Below are 25,655 nucleotides of genomic sequence, written 5' to 3' on the forward strand. Positions count from 1 at the left end.
CGGGTTGAAGGTTCTCTAAACTGCTCCATATTTATGTACAACCATTGCAGCTGTAATGCGCTTCTAAAGCTGCCCTCCGTGTGTGTTCATGCAGTTGCTCCTGAGGCAGAGCTGAGTGCGGAGCTGAAGGCGGGCCTGGAGCTGCGCGCTGGCACCACCATGAGGCTGCATGCCATCATCAAGGGCAGTCCTGTTCCCAAGGTGATCTGGGCAAAGATGAACACCAACATCAAGGACCGCCAGGGCATTGTCATCAAATCCACCAACACTGACAGCTTGGTGATGGTGGAGAATGTCAACAGATACGATGCTGGCAAATACATCCTGAGCCTGGAGAGCTCGGCTGGCATGAAGATGTACACTATTGTTGTCAAGGTTCTTGGTGAGTGACGGACTTTAATTATGTATTCACTAAGTGAATGCATTCATCTCAATTTGTCTGCGATGGCTGGAAGCAGGAATATGTTCATATTTTAAGAGACACTGTTATTATCTCCAGATACTCCCGGACCACCAGTAAACATGATGGTAAAGGAGTCAAATAAAGAAAGCGCCTCCATCTACTGGGACACTCCTCTGATTGACGGTGGCTCTGAAATCACCCACTACATCGTGGAGAAGCGTGACACTGAGAGGAAGGCCTGGTCCATCGTCTCTAAAGACTGCTCCAAGTCGGCATTCAAGGTGCCAGACCTGGATGCGGGCCGCTCCTACAGTTTCAGGGTAGCGGCTGTTAACCAGCTTGGTGCTGGAGAGTATTGTGAGACAGCCGACTCAGTCAAAGCATCTGGTGGGTTTGATGACAGCAGATATGCTTCTTTAGGGGGTTGTAAGTTTAGTGTTTGTTTCCAAATATCATACTGATGGCACACATTTGTACTTTTCCAGAGGAGCCTGGGCCAGTTATGGACTTGAAGACTCTGCTGGTGACCAAGGACTCTTGCACTCTTAGCTGGAAAAAACCCCTCTCTGATGGTGGCAGCCGCATCATCTGCTACGTGCTGGAGGTTCTCAATGGTGACGACAAGTACAAGGAGCTAATGAGATCCAAGAACATGCAGTATAGCGCCAAGGACCTGGTGGAGGGTAGAGAGTACACCTACAGAGTCAAGGCTGTGAATGAGTCAGGAGAGAGTGCTGCCAAGGACCTGGTGGTGGTCGCCAAGGACCAGATCAGTAAGTGACTTTATTTGTGAAACGTCCAAGAGGAACAAAGAACTAGCAGAGGAAGTGTTTAAAGGTTCTAAATTAAAAATTCAGAGCAGAGGGATTGTTTCCACACGGCTCTGAATAGTGTGACTGCTGAGCCAGCACCTAGCAGCTACTGGTGCTAACAGCACTAACAATTCAAACAACGGCAACAGACAGAGTACACACACCGGCTGCCTTAGAGCATTTCTGTATGAGTGCTCGGAGCTCGCCGCCGTGCGTCCTGTCTGAACAGCTCAATTAGTCAACATGTCGACATAAATGATAGACCGACATGCATAACCGGTCAAGAAATGTCCTTGGTGGTTAACAGACTAACTGTTGACATCCCTGGTTTGATGATATATTAATGCCCTGAATGTGGAATAGAGAACCTTTAAAGTAGAGTTTTAAGTACTCGTCTCTCCACTCTGCAGTTCTTCCCAGTTGTGACCTGCAGCAGCTGCCGAATATGTGCTACATTGCCAAAGAGGGCAGCACCGTCCGTCTAAAGATCCCCATCATCGGAAAACCTACGCCCAAGGTCTCCTGGAAGAAGGGAGATGATGAAAACCTGACAGACACCGGCCGAGTGTGTGCAGAGTCTTCTTCAGTCAACACCACCCTCCTGATCAGGGACTGCCAGAGGAGTGATGCTTCCAAGTACACCATCACCCTGAGGAACAGCGCTGGAAGCAAGGAGTCCACTATCTTCATTAGGTAGGAACCAAACTGGACCAGGGCAGAGCATATGATTGAATATGAGGTGGAAGTGGATAACACTAGTTTCAATCACCTCTATGCATTACTGGTTGTGTATGAATAAACAACAAAGGAGATTTCAATCCACCTTCTCATTTCAGGGTGGTGGGTAAACCCGGCATCCCTATTGGACCCATTAAGTTCAAAGATGTTACAGCTGATGGTGCTACGCTGAAGTGGGTCGCTCCGAAGGACGAAGGTGGCTCAGAGATCACAAACTACATATTGGAAAAGAGGGACTTCATCACCAACATGTGGGTGACTGTGTCCTCCACTGTGGAGACCAACACCATGAGGGTGACAGGTCTGCACGAGGGCACAGAGTACATCTTCAGAGTCAGTGCTGAGAACAAGTACGGTGTTGGCGAGGGACTCAAGTCTGATCCCATCATCGCTAAACATCCGTTCAGTAAGTGACTTTAGAGGCTCAATGTCAACATGTTGGACTTATGAATTTACTTTGTACTAACTGAACAATACGGCTCTTTTTCTACAGATGTTCCTGATGCTCCTCTTCCACCTCAGATCATGAGCATGCGCCACAACTCCACTTACCTGACCTGGAATGACCCCAGGAAGACTGGAGGATCTCCCATCACAGGTGCTGTCAGTTCTAGTAACTAGTAACAGTAACTACTAGTAAAACTACCAGTCAAATATCTATATTATTCTGTCTTCTGTTATTTGACACACATTTTATAATTGATTCTGACTTTGATTTCTATATGAGGAGTTTATAAGCTTAATGTGTTTTTGGTTTGACCCCCTTGGTGCTACCTCAGGCTACCATGTTGAGTTCAAGGAGAGGAACAGTATGTTGTGGAAGAGGACGAGTCCCACTGCCTTGAGGATGAAGGAACACAAGGTAACAGGGCTGACTGAAGGTCTGGAGTACGAGTTCAGAGTCATGGCAATCAACCTGGCTGGCATTGGCAGACCCAGTGGCCCCACCGACCCCCAGGTGGCCCTGGATCCCATTGGTAGGTGTATTAAGTGTGAGAGTTTAAAAAAACAATACTTTTTCTGTAAAACAAGCAACAATTCATTCATATGTTATATCTGTATGACTAGATGCCCCTGGGAAACCTGATGTGATCAGCATCACCAGAAGTACCGTGACCCTCAAGTGGACCGAGCCACAGTCCGATGGTGGCCACAGACTGACTGGCTACGTCGTTGAGAGGCGCGACCTGCCTTCAAAGATCTGGGTGAAGGCCAACAACGTGAATGTTGTGGACCCTGCATTCACTGTAACTGATCTGCAGGAGGGCTGCAAATATGAGTTCAGAATCAGGGCAAAGAATTCTGCCGGTGCCATCAGCCCGCCTTCTGAGCAGACAGACACCATCATCTGCACAGATGAATATGGTGAGATATAAAACTACCACTGATGTTGCATCTCAATATAGCTTTAATGTTTATCTTGCTATAATGCATGTTAAATAAATGTTTCTATTTTGTCCCACAGCTGCTCCAACCATTACTATTGACTCTCATGTGAAGGAGGGTCTGACCGTCCGAGCCGGTGATACTATTGTCATCACTGCCACAAGCATTTTAGGAAAACCTGCACCCACCTCATGCTGGTCAAAGGGAGGAAAGTATTTCAAACCCTCTGATCTTGTTCATATTGAGACCACTGCATCTTCCTCCACTCTGTCCATTAAGTATGCGGGCAGGAAGGACTCTGGGGAATACGTCATCACTGCCAGTAATCCCTTCGGTGTAAAGGAAGAAATCGTCAAGGTCAGGATTCTGGATGTCCCTGGTGTTCCTGGACCCATTGAATCCAGTGGCATCTCCTCTGAGAAGGTTACTCTGACCTGGACAGCTCCTACTGAGGACGGAGGCTCTCCCATCAAGTATTACACCCTGGAGAAGAGAGAGACCAGCCGCCTGCTCTGGACTATCCTGGAAGAGAAGGTCATGGATTGTCACTATGTTGCCAACAAGCTCATCCAGGGAAATGAGTACTTCTTCAGAGTCTCTGCTGTTAACCAGTACGGTGCTAGCGAGCCATCTCACTCTGAGGCAGTCAAGATGGTTGATAGATTTGGTATGTGTACTTAGTTCATTTTATCTTACATCCTACATTTCTGGTTATTTTAACAGATAAAATGTCTCTAGAAGATAAATATAGATTCATGAATGTGTTTCCTCTATCCATCTATGTAGGTCCTCCTGGTCCACCATCTAGACCAGAGGTTGAAAAAGTTGATGGACATTCAGCCACTGTGACCTGGAGGAGACCAACTGAGGATGGAGGAAGTGACATCATAGGTTACTGTGTTGAGAAGAAGGAGAAAAAGGGGATGAGATGGGTCAGGGCATCCAAGAAATCTATTGCTGAGCTCAGTTATGAAGTTGTTGGTCTCACTGAGGACATCGAGTACCAGTTCCGTGTTCTTGCTGAGAACAGAGCTGGCTTTGGAGAGCCAAGTGAACCATCGATGCCAGTCAGAACAATAGTTGCTGCCTGTAAGTAAAATGAAGTAATTTAGATCCAGAGTGCCACCAGAGTGTTATATTTACTTTTAAAAGACACTAACCGCTTATTTTATGTCTTACAGATGTGCCTGGACCTCCATTTAATCCAAGAGTGACAGATACAACCAAGACCACTGCCACTCTGAACTGGGGAAAACCTCTTGATAATGGTGGCCTTGAAGTCACTGGATATATGATTGAGCACAAGAAGGAAGGAACAGAAGAATGGGTTAGGGACACCCCTAAATCTCCACTTAGGATCACAGAGTTTGTTGTTCCCAAACTGGAAACTGGTACAAAATACCACTTCCGAATTAGTGCTGTGAATGCTAAGGGAGTAGGTGAACCTGCTGAAACTCAGGAATTGGTTGAGATTGTGGAACGTGCTGCTGTACCGGATTTGGAGCTAGATGTTGAGCTAAGAAGAACCCTTGTTGTCAGGGCTGGCTGCTCCATTCGGCTCTTTGTGCCAATCAAGGGACGTCCTACACCCAGTGTCACCTGGACTAAGGAAGGAGGTCCAGTTCCACGCGCAGTCATTGACAGCACTGAGTCATTCACAATGCTGATCATCCCTGAAAGTTCAAGGATCGATGTGGGTAAATATGAGCTTACCCTGGAAAACTCAGCTGGAAAGAAGAGTGCCGCTATACAAGTGAGAGTTCTGGATTCACCTGGACCTCCCATTAACCTAAAACCAGTCAGCATTGACAAAGACAGCATTACACTTCAGTGGGAGGTGCCTCTCATCGATGGTGGAGCAAAGATCACCAACTACATAATTGAGAAGAGAGAATCAACACGCAAGGCTTTTGCTACTGCTGTTACAAAGTGCCCAACCACTTCGGTCAGAATTGGTGATCTGGGTGAAGGCTGTGAGTACTACTTCAGAGTGTGTGCTGAGAATGAGTATGGCATTGGTGAGGCCGTTGAAACTGCTGATCCAATTCGTGCATCACAGGCCCCAACTCCTCCAGAGAGTATTATTCCTACTGATATCACCAAAAACTCTGTGAGTCTGGCTTGGACCAAACCTAAGCACGATGGTGGAAGCAGAATCACAGGATATGTCCTTGAAGCCCGGAAGAAGGGAACTGATCAATGGGCTCATGTCACAGCAGTCAAGAACATGGACTTCACAGTGAAGAATCTGAATGAGAACGAGGAATATGTTTTCCGCATAATAGCTGTCAACAAATCGGGTAGAAGCACTCCACGTGAGAGCAAACCCATTGCTGTCAAGGATTCTACTCTCCTGCCGCAGTTTGACCTCCGTGGTGTTTGTCAAAAGACTATTATTGCCAAGGCCGGAGATGATATCAAGGTTGAAATTCCAGTCATGGGACGTCCTAGACCAACTATCTCTTGGCAAAAGGATAGCACAGCCCTGAAGATCACACCGAGAACCAATGTAGAAACTTCTGCTGCTACTGTTATCCTTAGCATAGGTGAATGCACCAGAGCAGACAGTGGTGTGTACACTATGACCGGAAAGAACATTGTTGGTTCTGTGACAGACAACATCATTGTCAAAGTACATGATGTACCTGGGCCACCCAAGGGACCGGTTAACATTGTGGAGATCTCTCGTACCTATTGCATCTTTGCATGGGACACTCCTGAGAATGATGGAGGTGTTCCAATCACCAATTATGTGGTTGAGATCAGAGACACCACTTCCCAAACATGGACAGAGCTGTCTTCCACTGTCATCCGTACCATGTTCAAAGCCATTCGCTTAACCACCGGATCAGAGTACCAGTTCAGAATAAAAGCTAAGAACAGATATGGTGTTGGACCTCCTATCACCTCAGCGGCAATTGTGGCTGCATATCCATTCAGAGTCCCTGGACCTCCTGGTACTCCTGGTGTTGTTGCATTTACTAAGGACTCAATAACAATTGGCTGGAATGAACCTGTAGCTGATGGTGGAAATGAAATAATTGGTTATCATGTTGAGAGGAAAGAAAGAAGCAGCATCGCATGGCAAAAGATCAGCAAGACTCTTGTGAAAGGAAACCTCTATAAATCCATTGGGCTTGAAGCTGGAGCTGCCTATGAGTTCCGTGTCATGGCTGAAAACATGGCTGGAATTGGTAAGCCCAGCAAGGCCTCAGAATCAATACTGGCCTTGGACCCCGTAGACCCACCAGGTCAACCTGTGCCAACATTTGTCAACAAGAATGTCATCACCATTCAGTGGACAAAGCCTGAGTACGATGGTGGTTTTAAAATCACAGGCTACACAGTGGAGAAGAAAGAATTGCCTACTGGCCGCTGGATCAGAGCCAACTTCACCAACATCACTGAGACTACATTCACTGTCAGCGGACTGACACAAGATGCCTCCTATGAGTTCCGTGTATTAGCTAGAAATGCAGCAGGTGCAGTGAGCATACCCTCAGAGGCCTCGGACCCAATTACCTGCAAAGATGACATTATTGAGCCACGCATTATGGTTGATGCCATCTTTAAGGATATTGTTCTCCTGAAGGCAGGGGAATCTTTTAAGCTTGATGCTGACATTGCTGGTCAACCAACTCCATCTATGGTTTGGACCAAGAATGGAAAGGAGGTAGAGAACACGATGAAACTGGAGGTGAAGTTCACAGAATTGACAACTACTCTGACCAACAAGGACTCTGTCAGATCAGATGGAGGAGAATTTGTTTTGACTGCCACTAATGTTGGTGGATTTGCAAAGCACATCTTTAAGGTTAAAGTCCTCGATAGACCTGGACCACCAGTTGGTCCTCTTCAGGTGTCTGATGTCAATGCTGACAACTGTATACTCACCTGGGCACCGCCTGAGGATGATGGAGGTGCCAATATTGAAGGATACGTGATTGAGAAGCGCGAGTCAAGCAGACTGGTTTGGACCAATGTGATTTCAGACTTGAAAGCTACACAATACAAGGTGACCAAGCTGCTCAAAGGAAATGAATATATCTTCAGAGTTATGGCAGTAAACAAATATGGACTTGGCGAATCTCTTGATTCAGAACCCACTATTGCAGACAATCCATATGTGGTTCCAGATCCTCCAGGAGATCCTGAGGTGACAGCTATCACTAAAGATTCAATGATTGTTATGTGGCAAGTGCCTGTGAGTGATGGTGGAACTCCTATCACCAACTACAATATTGAAAGGAAAGACAAGATAGGTCTCCGCTGGATCAAATGCAACAAAAGAAAGGTTAAAGATCTGCAATTCAAGGTAACAGGCCTTGTTGTCGAACATGAATATAAATTCAGAATAATTGCTGAGAATGCTGCTGGAGTGAGTGCACCAAGTGTCTCGAGTCCTTTCTACAAGGCCACTGATGCACTGTACAAGCCAGGGGCCCCGTCCAACCCCAGAATCTTGGACACAACCAAGTCCTCAATCACTGTTGCCTGGAACAAACCTGTATATGATGGTGGCTCTGACATCACTGGCTACATTGTAGAGACCTGCATCCCATCAGAAAAGGAGGAAGAGGAGGAATGGACCATTGTGACACCCAAACAAGGACTCCTTGCCACCTCGTTCACCATCATAAACCTGAAGGAGAACCAAGAGTACAAGATTAACATCTCAGCTATGAACAGTGAAGGAGTTGGAGAAGCAGCATCTGTACCTGAAAATACCAAAGCAGAGGACAGACTCATGTCACCAGAGATTGATTTGGATGCTGAGCTCCGCAAGGTTGTCACTCTTAGAGCTTGCTGCTCACTTAGACTGTTTGTGCCTATCAGAGGCAGACCAGCTCCTCAGGCCAAATGGACCAAAGGAGATGGTGAGCATATTGAGAGGGCGACCATTGACAGCACAACATCATACACGTCACTCGTCATTGGAAATGTCAACAGATTTGACAGTGGAAAGTATAATCTTACAGTTGAAAACAGCTCTGGCTCCAAGACGGTTACAGTTCAAGTCAGGGTACTTGACACACCAAGTGCCCCACAGAATCTCAAGATTACTGCTATAACAAAGGAATCTGTCACCCTCACTTGGGATCCACCAGTGAATGATGGAGGAGTTAAGATTAAGAACTATATTGTTGAAAAACGTGAGTCCACAAGGAAAGCATATGCCACAGTCAGTGCTAACTGCCATCACACCACCTTCACAGTCGAACAGCTCTTGGAAGGATGCAACTATTACTTCAGAGTTTTGGCTGAGAATGAATATGGCATTGGCCTGCCCATTGAGTCTGGTGAATCTGTTAAAGTATCTGAGAAACCACAGCCACCTGGAAAAGTCACTCTTAAAGATGTTACCAAGAACAGTGTCACCCTCTCGTGGGAGAAGCCAGAGCATGATGGTGGCAGCAGAGTGGGCTGTTATGTTGTTGAGATCCAGCCTAAAGGTGTTGAAAAGTGGACCCAGGCTGTGATTGTAAAGGAAACAGAAGCTACTATTAGTGGACTCAATGCAGGTGAAGAATACATGTTCCGTGTTGCAGCAAAAAATGAGAAGGGAACAAGCGACCCACGTCAGATTGGTGTGCCTGTAATTGTTAAAGATCTTGTGATTGCTCCAGTTGCCAAGATGTTGTTCAACACATTCAGTGTGTTGGCAGGAGAGGACCTGACAGTAGAGGTTCCATATGTTGCACGTCCCAAAGCAACTGTCTCCTGGGTAAAAGATGGTCAGGCTCTGAAGAGAACTACCAGGGTAAACTTTGCGGAAACAGACACAATGCTGAACCTCACCATAAAAGAGGCTTCTAGAGATGATATTGGAAAGTACCACATTACTATAAGCAACACAGCAGGAGAAACAACGGCAAACATTGGCATTGTTGTACTAGACAAACCTGGCCAGCCCGGTGGTCCAGTTAAGGTGGAGGAGGTCACTTCTGACTGTGTAACTATCTCCTGGAACCAACCAGAATATGATGGTGGTTGCACCATCAAAAACTATATAGTTGAAAAGAGGGACACATCAACAACTAACTGGATGGTTGTATCTCCAAACCTTGCAAGGACCAAAATCAAGGCAGGCAGGTTGAAGACTGGCTCTGAGTATCAATTTAAAATCACAGCAGAAAACAGATATGGAAAAGGACCAGCTCTTCTCTCAGCGTGTATTGTGGCTCAATACCCATACAAGCTCCCAGGACCACCAGGAACACCATCCATCGCAGCCTGCACCAAGGACAGCATGGTGGTGGTCTGGAATGAACCCGTGATTGATGGCGGAAGCACTATCTTGGGCTACCATCTTGAACGGAAAGAGAGAAATAGCATCCTATGGATAAAACTTAACAAGTCTCTTATTACTGACCAAACCTTCAAGACCAGTGATCTAGAACCGGGATTGGAGTATGAATACAGAGTTTATGCAGAAAACATTGTTGGAACAGGAAAAGTAAGCAAGGTGTCTGAGGGATGCGTTGCAAGAGATCCTTGTGACCCCCCTGGCACACCAGAGGCAACAAAGATCACAAAAGACTCTGTGACTATTGTTTGGACCAAGCCTGAATATGATGGTGGTGCAAAAGTTACAGGCTACATTGTGGAAAAGAAGGAGCTTCCTGAAGGTCGTTGGCTGAAGGCTAACTTCACCAATGTCATTGAGACAGAGTACCTTGCAACTGGACTTGTGCAAGACAATCAGTATGAGTTCCGTGTCATTGCCCGAAATGCTGCTGCTGTTTTCAGTATGCCCTCTTACAGCACCGGTCCTATAACCGCCAGGGATGAGATTGAACCACCACGCATCAGCATTGACCCAGAGTATACACAGACTATCGTGGTTAATGCTGGAGACAACTTCAAGATTGATGCAGATGTTCATGGCAAACCCTTGCCGTCTATTCACTGGATGAAAGGAGAGCAGGAACTGGGCAACACTCTTCATAGAGAAATTAAGAACACACCCATCAAAGCTTATATATCTGTCAAGGAAACTAAACTTTCAGATGGAGGCCAATACACCCTGCTGCTGAAAAATCCAGGAGGAGAAAAGGCTGTACAGGTCAATGTTGTTGTTCTAGATAAACCAGGAGAACCACAGGGACCCCTTGTTGTATCGGGAATAGCTAAAGACAGATGCTGCCTTTCATGGAAACCACCACTACAAGATGGTGGCAGCAAGATCGCTCACTATATTGTGAAGAGGAGAGAGACGGGCAGGCTTGTTTGGACTGTTGTGGACTCAAAAGTGGAGAAGACTTGTTTGAAGGTCACAAAGCTCCTGGAAGGAAATGAGTACATCTTCAGGGTGCATGCTGTCAACCAGTTTGGAGTGGGTCCACCACTTGAGTCAGCTGCTGCCATGATTAAAGATCCCTATGCGGCCCCTGGAGCACCAAAGAGCTTGGACGTTTCAGATATAAAGAAAGATTCAATGGTACTCACCTGGGAGGCTCCTTCTGAAGATGGAGGCAGTCCTATCACTGGGTACATAATTGAGAAACATGACAAAGAAGGTGTAAGATGGACTAGATGCAACCGGAAAACGGTCACTGACTTGACTTTCAAGGTCACTGGACTCTTGGAAAGCCATAGTTACGAATTCAGAGTTGCAGCTGAGAATGCTATAGGTGTTGGTGAACAAAGCTCCCCAACTGTATTCTTCAAAGCTCTTGATCCTATCTTCAGGCCTGGCCCACCACACAATCCAAGAGTAACTGACACAACTAAAACATCAGTGTTCCTGTCATGGGGCAAGCCCATCTGTGATGGAGGCTGTGAGGTTCAGGGATATGTTGTTGAGTGCTGCACTACCACAGAGCCTCCAGTGCCAGCTGAGGGCACTGCTGAAGCCCCAGCTGCAGAGGGAACTGCCACAGGTGCCCCTGCTGAGGACTGGACAATGTGCACACCACCAGCAGGTGTCAAGAAGACAAAGTTTGAAGTCTTAAACCTGAAGGAAAACCAGGCTTACAAGTTTAGAGTATGTGCTATCAACAAAGTTGGAGTTGGTGAGCACGCTGATGTCTCTGGAGCGGTTGTTGCCCAGGACCGGTTAGAAGAGCCAGACCTTGACATTGACCCAGAACTGAGAAAGATTGTGAGCATTAAAGCTGGAGCTTCCCTCAGACTGTTTATTCCTATCAAAGGAAGGCCCACTCCAACCATAAAGTGGGACAAAGATGAAGCTGCACTTAGAGAGACAGCTCAGGTCGAGGTGACCAGCAGTTACTCATCTGTTGTTATTGACCAGATGAGCAGAAATGACAGTGGAAAATACACCATCACTGCAGAGAATACCAGTGGAACCAAATCTGCATTTGTCGTTGTCCGTGTTCTAGACACACCTAGTGCTCCTGTTAACTTGAAGGTGCAAGAAATTACAAACCAGTCAGTGACACTGGCATGGGAATCACCTCTGTTGGATGGTGGGTCCAAGATCAAGAACTACATTGTTGAAAAGAGAGAAAGCACACGCAAAACTTATGCAGCTGTTGTAACAAATTGTCATGCTCTTTCATGGAAGATTGAGCCACTCCAGGAGGGTTGTAGTTACTACTTCCGAGTCCTTGCTGAGAATGCGCATGGTGTTGGCCTGCCTGCAGCAACTGCTGATCCTCTTAAGGTCTCCGAGGTGCCCCAGTCTCCAAAGAGCTTGATTGTTACAGATCAAACCAAAACAAGCATCTCTTTGGCCTGGGAGAAGCCTGAGTATGATGGTGGTAGTAGAGTCATGCAGTACCTACTTGAGGTGCAACTTAAGGGTCAGGACAAGTGGTCTGGTGTAAACACATTTAAGACAATGGAGGCTACTGTTTCCAAACTGAACCCAGGAGAGGAGTATCTGTTTAGAATTACAGCAGTCAATGATAAGGGAAAGAGTGACCCGAAAGTCCTTGCTGGTCCAGTGATGACCAAGGACTTGGTCTTTGAGCCAGATATTCGACCAGCATTCAGCAGCTACAGTGTCAAAGTGGGCAAAGACCTGAATGTTGACATTCCTTTATTCGGCCGACCTCCACCAACAGTTTCATGGACTAAAGATGGAGATTCTTTGAAATTCACTACCAGAGTCAACATTGTCAACAAACCAACACAGACAACACTGAGCATTAAGGAGGCAAAAAGTGAAGATGGTGGCATGTACAGTATACATGTTTCTAACCCTGCTGGAAAGAAAGACGCAACAATTGAAGTTATTGTACTGGACAAGCCTGGCCCTCCATCTGGCCCTGTGAGGTTTGATGAAATCACAACACAGAGTGTCACTTTTTCATGGGATCCACCAAAGCACAATGGTGGCTGCCAGATTTCAAACTACATTGTACAGAAGAGAGATACTACTACGACAACATGGGAAAATGTCAGTATCAACTATGCCAGAACCACCATCAAAGTGCCGAGACTGAAGACTGGAGCTGAGTACCAGTTCAGGATCATTGCTCAGAACCGCTATGGCAAGAGTCATGGTCTGGATTCATCTAGCATTGTTGCTCAGTACCCATACAGAGAGCCAGGACCACCAGGCACTCCATTCATCTCTTCTCTCTCAAGGGACCACCAGGTTGTTGAGTGGCACGAGCCTGTCACAGATGGAGGTAGTCCTGTCCTTGGCTACCATCTTGAAAGGAAAGAGAGGAATAGTATTCTCTGGGTCAAGATCAACAAGACGCTTATTCATGAAACTATCTTCAAGAGTCACCCCTTGGAGGAGGCTATAGAGTATGAATACAGGGTTTATGCTGAAAACATAGTAGGCATTGGCAGGTGCAGTAAGGTCTCAGAGGGCTGTGTTGCTCGTGACCCATGTGATCCTCCAGGCACACCAGAGGCCATCCATGTGACCAAAGATACAATTGTCATCCAGTGGACTAAACCAGAGTATGATGGTGGCAGTAATATAACTGGCTATACTGTGGAGAAGCGTGACCTTCCTGAGGGCAGGTGGGTAAGGGCAAACTTCACTAATGTGATTGAGACCCAGTTCACTGTCACTGGTCTGACTGAAAATGCACAGTATGACTTTAGAGTCATTGCTAAAAATGCTGTTGGCACCATCAGTAAGCCGTCTTACAACAGTGGACCCATTACTGTAAGTGATCATTTGGAGGCACCCAAATTTTCTATTGACCCAACATTCATCAAGACCATTATCATCAATGCTGGAGAGACCTTCAAGCTAGATGCTGATGTCCGTGGCAAGCCGATCCCTTCAATCCAATGGTTCAAGGATGAAAAACTAATCGAGAATACATTAAGACTAGAGATTAAAAACACGGAAAACCATGCAATGATTGTCATTAAGGACTCTGTTAGAATTGATGGTGGACTTTACACACTCCAGCTGACGAATGAGGCTGGCAGTGAAACTGTTCCATTCAATGTCGTGGTCCTGGACAGGCCTAGCCCATGTGAAGGGCCATTCCACATCACTGGAGTAGCTGAAGATAGGTGCACACTAGTATGGCGTGCCCCGCTACATGACGGAGGTAGTCCTATTAAGCACTACTTAATCGAGAGAAGAGAGACCAGCCGTCTAGCTTGGACTGTTGTTTCCAATAGCTGTGAAAACACATGCTACAAAGTCAACAAATTACTGGAAGGCAATGAGTACATGTTCCGTGTCATGGCAGTTAACAGTTATGGTGTCAGTGATCCACTGGAGTCCAGTGGAGTGATTATGAAGACTCCATTTGTTCCCCCTGGTTCACCTCACATTGAAGATGTATCCAACATTGCTCATGATGGCATGACCATCACTTGGTCAGCCCCTGAAACTGATGGTGGCAGTGAAATAACCAATTACATCCTTGAGAAGAAGGACAGACATGGAATAAAATGGACCAGATGCCACAGACAGAAAGTCACTGATCTCTCCTTTAGAGCTACAGGCCTAACAACCGGCCATGAATATGAATTCAGGGTGACTGCTGAGAATATAGTTGGAGCAGGTGAGCCAAGCCTTCCAAGTTCATACTACAAGGCCAGTGATCCCAAGTACAGACCTGGGTCCCCAGCATATGTGAATGTGATTGACTCCACAAAGAGTTCCATTTCAGTGTCATGGGGTAAGCCTGTATCTGATGGTGGCAGCACCATTCAGGGATATATTGTTGAAGTCTGCAAGGCTGAGGAGGAGGAATGGACAATGGTTACTCCCCCCACTGGCCTGCGTGTCAACAAATTTGAAATCACCAAACTTACTGAGGGTCAAGAGTACAAGATACAGGTGTGTGCTTTGAACAAACTGGGAGTGGGTGAGCCAGCAGCTCTCTCTGGAACAGCTAAGCCAGAAGAAAGGTTGGACCCACCAGAGATCCGCATTGACTCTGAGCTGAGGAAGGGAATCATTGTGAAAGCTGGTGGATCTGTTAGAATCCATATTCCATTCAAGGGCAGGCCAACACCTGAGATTAAATGGACTAAGGATGAGGGAGACGTGACTGAAAAAGCAGTGGTGGAGAAAGCTCTCAACTTCACACAGTTGTCAATTGACTCTTGTGACAGGAGTGTCTCAGGAAAATACACTCTAACTCTGACAAACAGCAGTGGATCTGTGTCTGAGTTTGTTTCTGTTAAAGTCCTGGATACACCCGGTGCCCCACAGAACCTTTTGGTTAAAGAAATCAAAAAGGACTCTGTCACACTTGTATGGGATGCCCCACTGAATGATGGAGGTTCCAAAGTAAAAAACTATGTCATTGACAAACGTGAATCAACCAGGAAGACATATGCAAATGTGTCCACAAAATGCACTAAGACAACATTCAAAGTTGATAACTTGATTGAAGGTGCTATGTATTACTTCAGAGTCTTGGCCGAGAATGACTATGGAATCGGCCAGGCTGTTGAAACAAAGGTAGCTCATAAAGCCTCTGAGGTACCACTCCCTGTTGGAATAATCACCGTCACAGATGTCACCAAGTCCAGTGTCTCAATGACCTGGGAGAAACCTGAGCATGATGGAGGCAGTAGAATTGGTGGCTACCTAATTGAGATGCAACCCAAGGGTACGGATAAGTGGGGAGTTGCAATAAATCCAAAGACAAATGAGGGCACTGTCACAGGCCTCACAGCAGGAGCAGAATACCTATTCCGTATTATTGCTTACAATGAGAAGGGAAAGAGTGAACCAGTGGCACTTGCTGCGCCCATTGTTGCCAGTGACATTACCATGGAGCCAAGCATCAAGATGCAATTTAACACCTACAGTGTATTAGCTGGAAAAGACTTGAAGTTGGAGTTCCCTGTGCATGGCAGGCCCAAACCTACAGTCACCTGGACCAAGGATGGTCAGTCTTTGAAGGTGACATCAAGAGTGAATGTGATAAACACAGCAACAACAACGGGAATTCAAATTACTGAGGCAAGCAAGGATGACTTTGGAAAATATTCCATTACAGCAACGAATAATGCCAGCACGATCACTGAGGATGTGGCTGTCATTGTCCTTGACAAGCCTGGTCCACCAAAAGGTCCAGTCAACATTGTTGAAGTGAGCAACACATTTGTTCATCTCTCCTGGGAGCCCCCAGTGTACATGGGTGGATGCCAGGTAAAGAACTATATAGTGGAGAAGAGAGACACCACCACACAGACATGGCAGTCAGTAACCACACAGCTTGCTAGAACAGCTTTCAAGGTCACCAAACTGAAGACTGGTGCAGAATACCAGTTCAGAATCATAGCAGAAAATAGATATGGAAAGGGTGCATCTCTGGACTCTAAGGCTATCGTTATTCAATACCCATACAAACCCCCAGGGCCTCCAGGAACACCACATGTCAAATCTGCAACAAAGGAAATGATGATCATTGAATGGAATGAGCCAGTCAATGATGGTGGAAGTACAGTTACTGGGTATCATCTAGAAAGCAAGGAGAGAAGCAGCATAATTTGGAACAAACTGAACAAAACTCTTATCACTGATACTCAGTTCAAGATCTGTAATCTTGAAGAGGGTATTGGCTATGAATTCAGAGTCTATGCTGAAAATATTGTTGGCATTGGTAGATGCAGTAAAGTGTCTGAGTCCTTTGTTGCTCGGGACCCATGTGATTCCCCAGGTGCTCCTGAAGCTATATCTATTTCTAAGAACCTAATCAAGATTCAGTGGACGAAGCCCCAGTATGATGGTGGCAGCAAAGTGAATGGATATATTGTGGAAAGGAAAGATCTTTCCTCCGCTGATAGGCACTGGGTACGAACCAATTTCACTAATATAATAGAGACGGAGTATGCCATCACTGGTCTGACAGAGAATGAGCAATATGAATTCAGGGTTATTGCAAGAAATGCAGCCGGAGTCTTCAGTCAGCCATCCGACAGCTCTGGACCTATTACTGCTACTGATGAAATTGAACCACCAAGGGCCTCAATGGATCCCAAATACAAGGATGTTATTGTTGTCAATGCTGGAGAACACTTGCTTCTTGATGCAGACATCTATGGAAAACCAATTCCTGATGTTGTCTGGCTAAAAGAGGGCAAAGAAATGGACAAAGCCCTGCGCATTGAAGTGAAAACTACACAGAAACGTGCAGCCATAGTCATTAAGGATGTTACCATGCTTGATAGTGGCCACTATGACCTCGTCCTCAAAAATCAAGGTGGAACAAAGACTTTCCCTATCACTGTCAAAGTCCTTGATAAACCAGGTCCACCCACTGGACCCATGAAAACTTCAGGAATCATGGCTGACAGGTGCATCCTTGCCTGGTCTGAGCCCACTCTGGATGGTGGGGCTAGTATTACTCACTATGTCTTGGAGAAGAGAGAGACTAGCAGGTTGTCCTGGACAGTTGCTGCATCAAATGTCAAGGGTATGTACTATAAACTACTAAATTTGCTCCCTGGAAATGAATACATTTTCAGAGTCAGGGCAGTCAACAAATATGGTGTAGGTCATTATCTCGAGAGTGAAGCCATCATTGCACGCAATCCTTACAAACCACCTAGTGCTCCTGGAAGTCCAGAAGCAAGTCAGATCACAAATGACTCTATGGTTCTGTCATGGACTGCTCCAGAACATACTGGTGGTGCTGAAATTGAAGGATACCACCTTGAAAAACGTGACAAAGATAGTGTGAGGTGGACAAAATGCAACAGACAAAAGCTGACTGACAACCACTTCAAGGTCACAGGTCTGATGACGGACCACTTCTATGAGTTCCGTGTTGCTGCTGAGAATGAGGCTGGAATGGGAGACCTCAGTGAATTGTCCCTGCTTAATAGGGCATGTGATGCCACAACACCACCTGGACCTCCACGCCATGCAAAGGTGACAGATTACACAAAGTCTTCTGTGTCTCTGTCCTGGGGAAAACCTGACTTTGATGGTGGTGCCTACATAAAGGGCTACATTGTTGAAATGAGGGAGTATTCACCAGTTCCTGGGTCAACTGAGGACACAGAAGTAGCACCAGTAGTAGAAGTACCTGTTGAAAAAGATTGGACCATGTACACTCCACCCACTGGCACCCAAGCCACTAAACTCACTATCACAGACCTGAAGGAGGGTGGAGAGTACCAGTTCCGTGTCTGTGCTATCAACTCTGAGGGTGTGGGGGAGGCTGCTAATGTCCAAAGCACTGTGGTTACTTCTGACAGACTAGAAGCACCAGAGATTGAGCTTGATGCTGATCTCAGAAAGGTGGTATCTGTCCGTGCAGGTGGAACTCTGCGTCTGTTTGTCACCATCAGAGGAAGGCCTGAACCTGCTGTGAAATGGGAGAAGGTTGAGGGTACTCTTACAGAACGTGCTGGAATTGACACTACCAGTTCATACACCATGCTTGTCATTGACAATGTTAACCGCTTCGACAGTGGCAAATACTCACTAACACTAGAGAACAGCAGTGGTGCAAAATCTGCTATTGTTGCAGTGAGAATTTTGGATACACCAAGTGCACCACAAAACTTTGCTGTGAAGGAGCTCAAGAAGGATTCCGTGACTCTTGCCTGGGATACACCACTCACTGACGGTGGTTCTAAAATCACAAACTACATTGTAGAGAAGAGAGAGTCAGTCCGGAAGGCTTATACCACTGTTTCTAGCAACTGCTTGACCAACTCATTCAAGATTGAAGAGCTACCTGAGGGTGGCATGTTCTACTTCAGAGTATGTGCTGTTAATGAATATGGCCAAGGACAGATGGTTGAAACCAAAGAAGTTAAAGTGTCTGAGGTACCGCTGCCACCAGGCAAGGTTAGGGTTGTAGATTTGACAAAGAACAGCGTGTTACTGGCATGGGACAAACCTGCACATGATGGTGGAAGCAAAGTTATGTGCTACAATGTAGAATTTAAGCCTAAGAGTGGAGATAAATGGGGCACTGCATGCACAGTCAAGGTGACTGAAGCAACCATTCCTAATTTGACTCCTAATGAAGCCTATTTATTCAGAGTTCTCGCAATCAATGAGAAGGGAAAGAGTGAGCCAAAGGATCTTGGTTTGCCTGTGGTTGCAAAGGATGTTGCAATTGAACCATCTGTCAACTTACTGTTTACCACATACAGTGTGAAGGCTGGAGATGATCTCATTATTGAGGTTCCAGTAAGAGGCAGGCCGAAGCCTGTTGTATCCTGGAAGAAGGATGGCCTTCCTTTGAAGCAAACATCAACTGTTACCATCTTAAACACTGCAACCTCAACCAAAATTATCATCAAAGAGGCTAGCAGAGAACATGTTGGAAAATATGAGGTCACCCTGTCAAACACAGGAGGAACTGTCTCAACTGATATTGGAGTTGTTGTTCTTGATAAACCATGTGCACCTAAAGGTGTAAAGGTGGATGCTGTGACATCAGACAGCATCACACTGTCCTGGTCTCAACCAGATTATGATGGTGGCTGCTCCATTAGTAACTACATTGTGGAGAAGAGAGACACAAACACACAAGAATGGCAGATGGTAGCAAGTAATGTTGCTAGAACAGCTTTCAAAGCTGGCCGCCTGACACATGGAGCAGAGTACCAATTCCGCATCTATGCAGTTAACCGTTATGGAAAGAGTGCACATGTAGATTCACCTGGAATAACTGCTCAGTATAACTTCAAACAGCCTGGACCTCCTTCGACACCAATAGTGAAGTTGGCCACCAAGTCCTACATGTTGGTGACTTGGAATGAACCAGTCATTGATGGTGGTAGTCCTGTTCTTGGCTACCATCTGGAGAGGAAGGAGCGTTCTAGCGTTCTTTGGACAAAGATGAACAGAGGAATGATCAAAGACACAGAATACAAAGTTATTGGAGTTGAAGAGGGCATGATGTATGAATACCGCGTCTATGCTGAAAATATTGCTGGTATTGGTAAATGCAGCAAGACCTGTGAAGCTGTAGCAGCCAGAGATCCATGTGATCCTCCAGGAACACCTGTGGTCACTGCTGTTAGCAGAACATCTGTCTCCTTGTCTTGGGAGAAACCAGAGTATGATGGTGGAGCCAAGGTTTCTGGCTACACCATTGAACGCAGAGATCTTCCTGAAGGACGTTGGACAAGGTGCAATTTCACTAATGTCCAAGAGACCCACTATGATGCAACAGGCCTTACGGAGAACAGCCAGTATGATTTCCGTGTCATTGCTAAGAATGCAGCAGGATTGTTCAGTGAACCATCTGATAACACTGGCCCCATAACTGTCAAGGATGATGTGGATCCACCACGCATCATGATGGATGTCAAGTTCAGAGAGACATTGCTTGTGAAAGCAGGAGAAACTCTGAAGATTAGTGCTGACCATGCTGGACGTCCTGCCCCTGTCATTTCCTGGACCAAGGATGGTAAAGAGATTGAGCTGAGAGCCAGAATCCAAATTGTTTCAACGGATACCAGCACTTCTGTCATTGTTAAGGATAGCATCAGGACAGATTCTGGACAATATGCTCTGACTTTACAGAATATTGGTGGAACAGTTACCATGCCAATAAACTGTGTGATTCTAGATAAGCCAGGACCCTCAGCGGGACCTCTGCAGATCACAGGTCTCACAGCCGAAGCATGCACTCTATCATGGGGTCCTCCCCAGGAGACTGGTGGTGCTGACATCACACATTACGTTGTTGAAAAGCGTGAGACCAGCCGTTTGGCATGGACAGTGGTGAAGGGAGATGTCACAAAAACATACCTCAAAGTCACAGGACTACTGAAGGGAAATGAATATATCTTCAGGGTTTTGGCTGTCAACAAGCATGGACTTGGTGAGGCTCTGGAATGTGATGCTGTAAAGATTACAGATCCATACACGTTTACCACTGCTCCAACTAGTGTGGATGTCACTGCCATAACCGGAGATTCAATGACCCTCACCTGGTGTAAGCCAGCCAGTGATGGAGGCAGTCCTGTCACTGGATATGTGATAGAGCGCCGTGAGAAGACAGGTATGCGCTGGGTCCGTGTGAACAGAGATCCAGTTGTTGAATGTACCACACTTGCAACCAAACTACGCACGGGTTGTGAGTACGACTTCAGAGTCTATGCAGAAAATGCTGCTGGTCTAAGTCCTCCAAGTGAAAGATCTGCATCCTTCAGAGCAGCAGATCCTCTGGTTGTTGCCTCTCGGCCAACCAAGCCAAAGAGTGTCAATTCAACCAAGGACAGTGTGTCCATTGTCTGGAAACCACCAACAAATGATGGTGGTGCTCCCATCCTTGGATACAGTGTGGAATACAGAGAGTACGTCAAAAAACCAGAGCCAGAGATTGAAATAGAAGAGGAAGAATATGAGGATGAGGATGAGGAAGAGGAGGTACCTGAATCACCTGAAGAGTTAGCCAGATGGATTGAAGCTATCCCTCTTACCAAGAGCTTGGAGTTCACAATCACTGGTCTTAAGGCAGATGTAGAATATGAATTCTGTGTGAAGGCCATAAACAAAGTTGGCAGCAGTGTGCGTAGCCCATATTCAGATGCAGCTGCAGCAATGGACAGAACTGCTGAGCCATCATTTGATGTTGACATTGAGATGCGTAAACAACTTATTGTCAAGCATGGCACAGCATTTACTCTCAATGTACCATTCAAGGGAAAGCCTGTGCCAACAGTGACATGGGCCAGAGAGGGCATCGATCTAAAGGTCAGAGGAAACATTGAAACAACAGAATCCAGCACTTCGCTGACCATTGAAAAGTCAACTAGAAATGACTCTGGAGAGTACTCCGTCACTCTTGAATCAACATTAGGAAAAGCAACATTGCCTATGGTTGTCAAGGTGCTCGACTCCCCTGGGCCTCCTGTCAATGTTAAAGTATCGGCAGTGACCAGGGATTCTGCAACCCTCACTTGGGAAGCTCCAGAGAATGATGGTGGTGATGCAGTGAAGGCCTACCACGTTGAAAAACGTGAGGCCAGTAAGAAGGCCTGGGTCTCTGTGACCAGTAACTGCCGCACAATGACATACAAGGTAGAAGAATTGCCGGAGGGAGCCATGTATTACTTCAGAGTTGTTGGAGAAAATGAGCATGGAGTGGGTGTCTATCAGGAGGTCAAGGCTGGAACAAAGATTACAGGTAACATATGATCTGACTGACTGACTTTAATTTATACAACCTTTAATATTTGACAAAATTTGCTTCATAAAATGTCCTATTGTCTTTTTCAGAGGTACCGAGTGCACCCATGAAACTTGGAGTTGCAAATGTTACCAAGGACAGCGTTACGATTGCCTGGACAAGACCAGAATATGATGGCGGTAGCAGAGTCACCAGTTACCTTATTGATGCCCTGGAGAAGGGTCAGACCAAGTGGGTGAAGTGTGCGACTGTGAGGGCCATGACCCACACCATCAAGAACCTGAGGGAGTGTGCTGAGTACTACTTTAGAGTCCGTGCTGAGAACCATGCTGGACTCAGTGAACCGAAGGAGATGATCGTACCAGTTATTGTCAAGGAAATACATGGTATGACCTTTACTACTTCATTAGATTTGTTATTGAGTTTGGGGTTTTGCATCAAAGGTAATGCATAATATTAACTGCTGACTGACAATTCTGTATTTCCATGTAATTGTAATTTTCCATGTATTTCGAAAAATCTTGATCCATAGATACCCTTTGAAAAGTCATGGGATGTATGGGGGTTTGATAGGGGTACATGTTTTAAGCTGATATTAGTAATAATCATATTGATGTCTTATTTTCAAACAGAGGCTCCCGAGTTTGACCTGAAGAACTACCCCAAGAATACAGTTTATGTGAGAGCAGGATCCAACCTGACTTTTGAGATTCCTCTCACTGGCAGGCCTTTGCCTAAGGTGACCATTTCCAGGAGCAATGTTGTCATCAAGGGATCCAAGAGGCTGTTGACAGAAGTAACTCCAGACAGTTTAATCATCACCCTAAATGAAAGTATTTCAAGTGACGCTGGAAAATATGAAGTCACTGCCTCAAATGCAGGAGGAACCACTAAGATCTTTATTATCTTCGTTGTGCTGGACAGACCTGGACCTCCTATTGGTCCAGTTGAGGTCGGAGAGGTCGGAGAGACCACAGTATGTCTGAAATGGGCTTCTTCAGAGTATGATGGTGGCAGTCCTGTTACCAACTACATTGTTCTGAAACGTGAAACCAGTACTCCTACCTGGGCAGAGGTATCAACTAGCATTGCCAGAAGCTTGATCAAGGTAACCAAGCTGACCAAGGGAGAGGAGTACCAGTTCAGAATCAAGGCTGAGAACCGCTTCGGTGTTAGCGACCATATTGACAGCAAACCAGTCATGATAAAGCTTCCCTACAGTAAGTTATAGTGTGTGTGCATGTAAAGCTGCAATCCCAATTCAGCAATCGCATCCTTCAGAGGTCTGCCTGAAGGCTGAATGTGTCCAAGCAGCTGAGACTCCTTCAAACTCAGCCCAGAAATGCATCCTTCTGTTCCTGATTCAGATGATCCAACTGATAATCCTTCAAGACCTAACATATCCCAAGATTCCAATGGGTCAGCAGCAGGAGATTCAGTAGAAAAAACTCTCAGCCTGAAATATATCAGGAAGCACATCCTCCATCAGAATATAAAATAAAAAATATAAAACGTGATATTTTAGTTACCCCTTCTATGCGTTTTCCTGTCAACCGCAGCTGGTTGCTAGGCTAAGGGAGCAGCAAACGGTGGGCACACAAACAACTGATGACACAAAAAGGACCAGACCACACTGTCTCATTTCAGGATTCTGTTCGGCCTTTTGTGGCCTTTTGTGGCCTTTGTGGTCTACGTCGGCTGCGGCTGCTGAATTGGGACTGTGTGTGTCTTAATATTTTAATTGTCCATTTGCTGTGGCAACTTTTCTTCTGTGGATCTTTCTGAGTAAACATTAACATAAATGTTGTCTATTCCAGGCATCCCTGGACCTCCATCCACACCATGGCTGAGCTTCATATCTAGAGAGAGCCTGACAGTCTGCTGGAATGAGCCAGTCAGTGATGGTGGAAACACTGTGATTGGATATCATCTCCAGATGAAGGAGAGGAGCAGCATCCTCTGGCAGAAGGTCAATAAGACACCAATCTCAGGAAACCAGTGGCGAGTCACAAACATCTGCCCAGGCCTCATCTATGAATTCAAGGTGGCAGCTGAAAATTCCGCCGGTATTGGAAAGATGAGCAAGACCTCTGAGGAGGTGCTTGCTATTGATGCCTGTGGTAAGTGTTTTTTTTAAGTCTTTAGGGGACCCATTAAATAATATATACGCTTACACTGAAAATGTTTTTTTTTTTTCCACTTTAATATTAAAGAGCCCCCAGCAAATGTCTGCATCACAGAAGTCACCAAGAACTCAGTGAAGCTGGCCTGGCAGAGGCCTCCATACGATGGTGGCAGCAAGATAACCGGCTACAGTCTGGAGAGGAGGGAGGCTCCCAGTGGCAGATGGGTGAAGGCCAACTTCACAAACATAATTGAGCTTGGTTTTAGTGTATCTGGACTGAATCAGGATGAGTCTTATGAGTTCAGAGTATACGCCAAGAACGCTGTTGGGTCTGTTAGCAACCCATCTCTAATTGCTGGCCCTGTCACTTGTGTTGATGCATGTGGTAAGAATTTCATGTATCTCTATTTGCTTATTTTAAAATACGTCTATTGGATTTCTTTTACGTTACTAATATTGATATCTCATGTCTCACAGGTGCCCCGGCCATTGACCTTCCTCCAGAGTATCTTGATCTAGTTCAGTTCCAGGCTGGAGCTTCAGTTAAGCTTAGATTGGGATTCATCGCCAAGCCTCTGCCAACCATTGAGTGGCTCAAGGATGGAAAGGAGCTGGTAGCGACATCGACTCTGTCTATTGAAAGCACAACTGACTCTTCTGCTGTTCTGATCAAGGATGCAGCTCGCTTTGACACCGGCTCATATGAGATCAAAATGAAGAATGTTCTGGGCTCAGCATCTGCAACCATAAGGATTGAAATCCTAGGTATTTAGAAATGATTGCCTCACTCAGTGGCGGACTTAGCACATTTGGTGCCTAAGCCGAGCTAATTATAATTTATAATTTGTAAAATAAAATACAAATTCACTCTGTTTCCAGAAAAATAACACATATAAGAATATGTGCAAATTGCTTTCAATAAAAATAACACGTGTTTAATAATAAAAATGATGGCGCCCTAGGTACCGAGGCACTGCCCCTGGCCTCACCACTTCATATTTCCATAATTCTCAATCTATCCAATTTAAATCGACTTGCTCAAATGTTATACTAATGTTATGTAGTCTTCCATAATCCCTGTATTTAATTCTGTTCCTCCCCTTAGACAAACCTGGACCCCCAGTCGGCTCCATCCTATTCAACTCCGTCACGGAAGACAGGATCACCTTCAGCTGGGAGCCTGTTCCCGAGTCTGACCAGGGAGGTTCCAAGGTGACCCACTACGTTGTTGAGAGGCGGGAAACCAGCCGAGTGGTCTGGTCGACAATTTCAGACAAACAGGAGCACACATACGCCTGCGCCAGCAAGCTGATGCGTGGAAACGAGTATGTGTTCCGTGCAATGGGTGTGAATAAATACGGAGTTGGAGAGCCACTGGTGTCGGAGCCCGTCGTCGCTAAGAACTCCTTCGGTAAGTTTATAGAATGCTTGGAATATTAATGTATGTAATGTGGATAAGTTTGTTTTCAAATCAAGTCCTCTTTAAACTAACACAACTCAGTCCTCTTAAAGTGGACCAACAGGAAATAGACTCAGTTCTATTTGGTTTCACATTGTCAGCTCATTTAATAGAGGACAGACAAATTTCTATTTCTGGTCGACTTCAGCTCTGATGGGGCCTCTGCCCTTTTTCTGATAGTTTCTACCTTCATCACTCTGCTGGTCAATAACATGTT

At 45.8% G+C, this 25,655-nt stretch overlaps 1 protein-coding gene across 2 annotated transcripts in view; it reads left to right on the top strand.

The window, feature by feature from the left end:
• The window catches only part of ttn.1 (titin, tandem duplicate 1), a 168,373-nt gene that overhangs the window by 116,384 nt on the left and 26,334 nt on the right, over positions 1-25,655 (top strand). For both annotated transcript variants that reach the window (XM_084022712.1, XM_084022713.1), the window contains 17 exons: positions 95-382; positions 500-790; positions 889-1,176; positions 1,626-1,908; positions 2,052-2,359; positions 2,447-2,551; positions 2,733-2,930; positions 3,022-3,318; positions 3,419-4,006; positions 4,126-4,428; positions 4,521-21,851; positions 21,944-22,240; positions 22,487-23,074; positions 23,672-23,974; positions 24,068-24,364; positions 24,457-24,744; positions 25,085-25,390. In XM_084022712.1, the coding sequence (XP_083878838.1) occupies positions 95-382; positions 500-790; positions 889-1,176; positions 1,626-1,908; positions 2,052-2,359; positions 2,447-2,551; positions 2,733-2,930; positions 3,022-3,318; positions 3,419-4,006; positions 4,126-4,428; positions 4,521-21,851; positions 21,944-22,240; positions 22,487-23,074; positions 23,672-23,974; positions 24,068-24,364; positions 24,457-24,744; positions 25,085-25,390 (22,359 nt within the window). The remainder of the gene's footprint in view (positions 1-94; positions 383-499; positions 791-888; positions 1,177-1,625; positions 1,909-2,051; positions 2,360-2,446; positions 2,552-2,732; positions 2,931-3,021; positions 3,319-3,418; positions 4,007-4,125; positions 4,429-4,520; positions 21,852-21,943; positions 22,241-22,486; positions 23,075-23,671; positions 23,975-24,067; positions 24,365-24,456; positions 24,745-25,084; positions 25,391-25,655) is intronic.

The sequence above is a fragment of the Eutrigla gurnardus genome, assembly GCF_963514095.1.
Source record: "Eutrigla gurnardus genome assembly, chromosome: 12".
Lineage (NCBI taxonomy): Eukaryota > Metazoa > Chordata > Actinopteri > Perciformes > Triglidae > Eutrigla > Eutrigla gurnardus.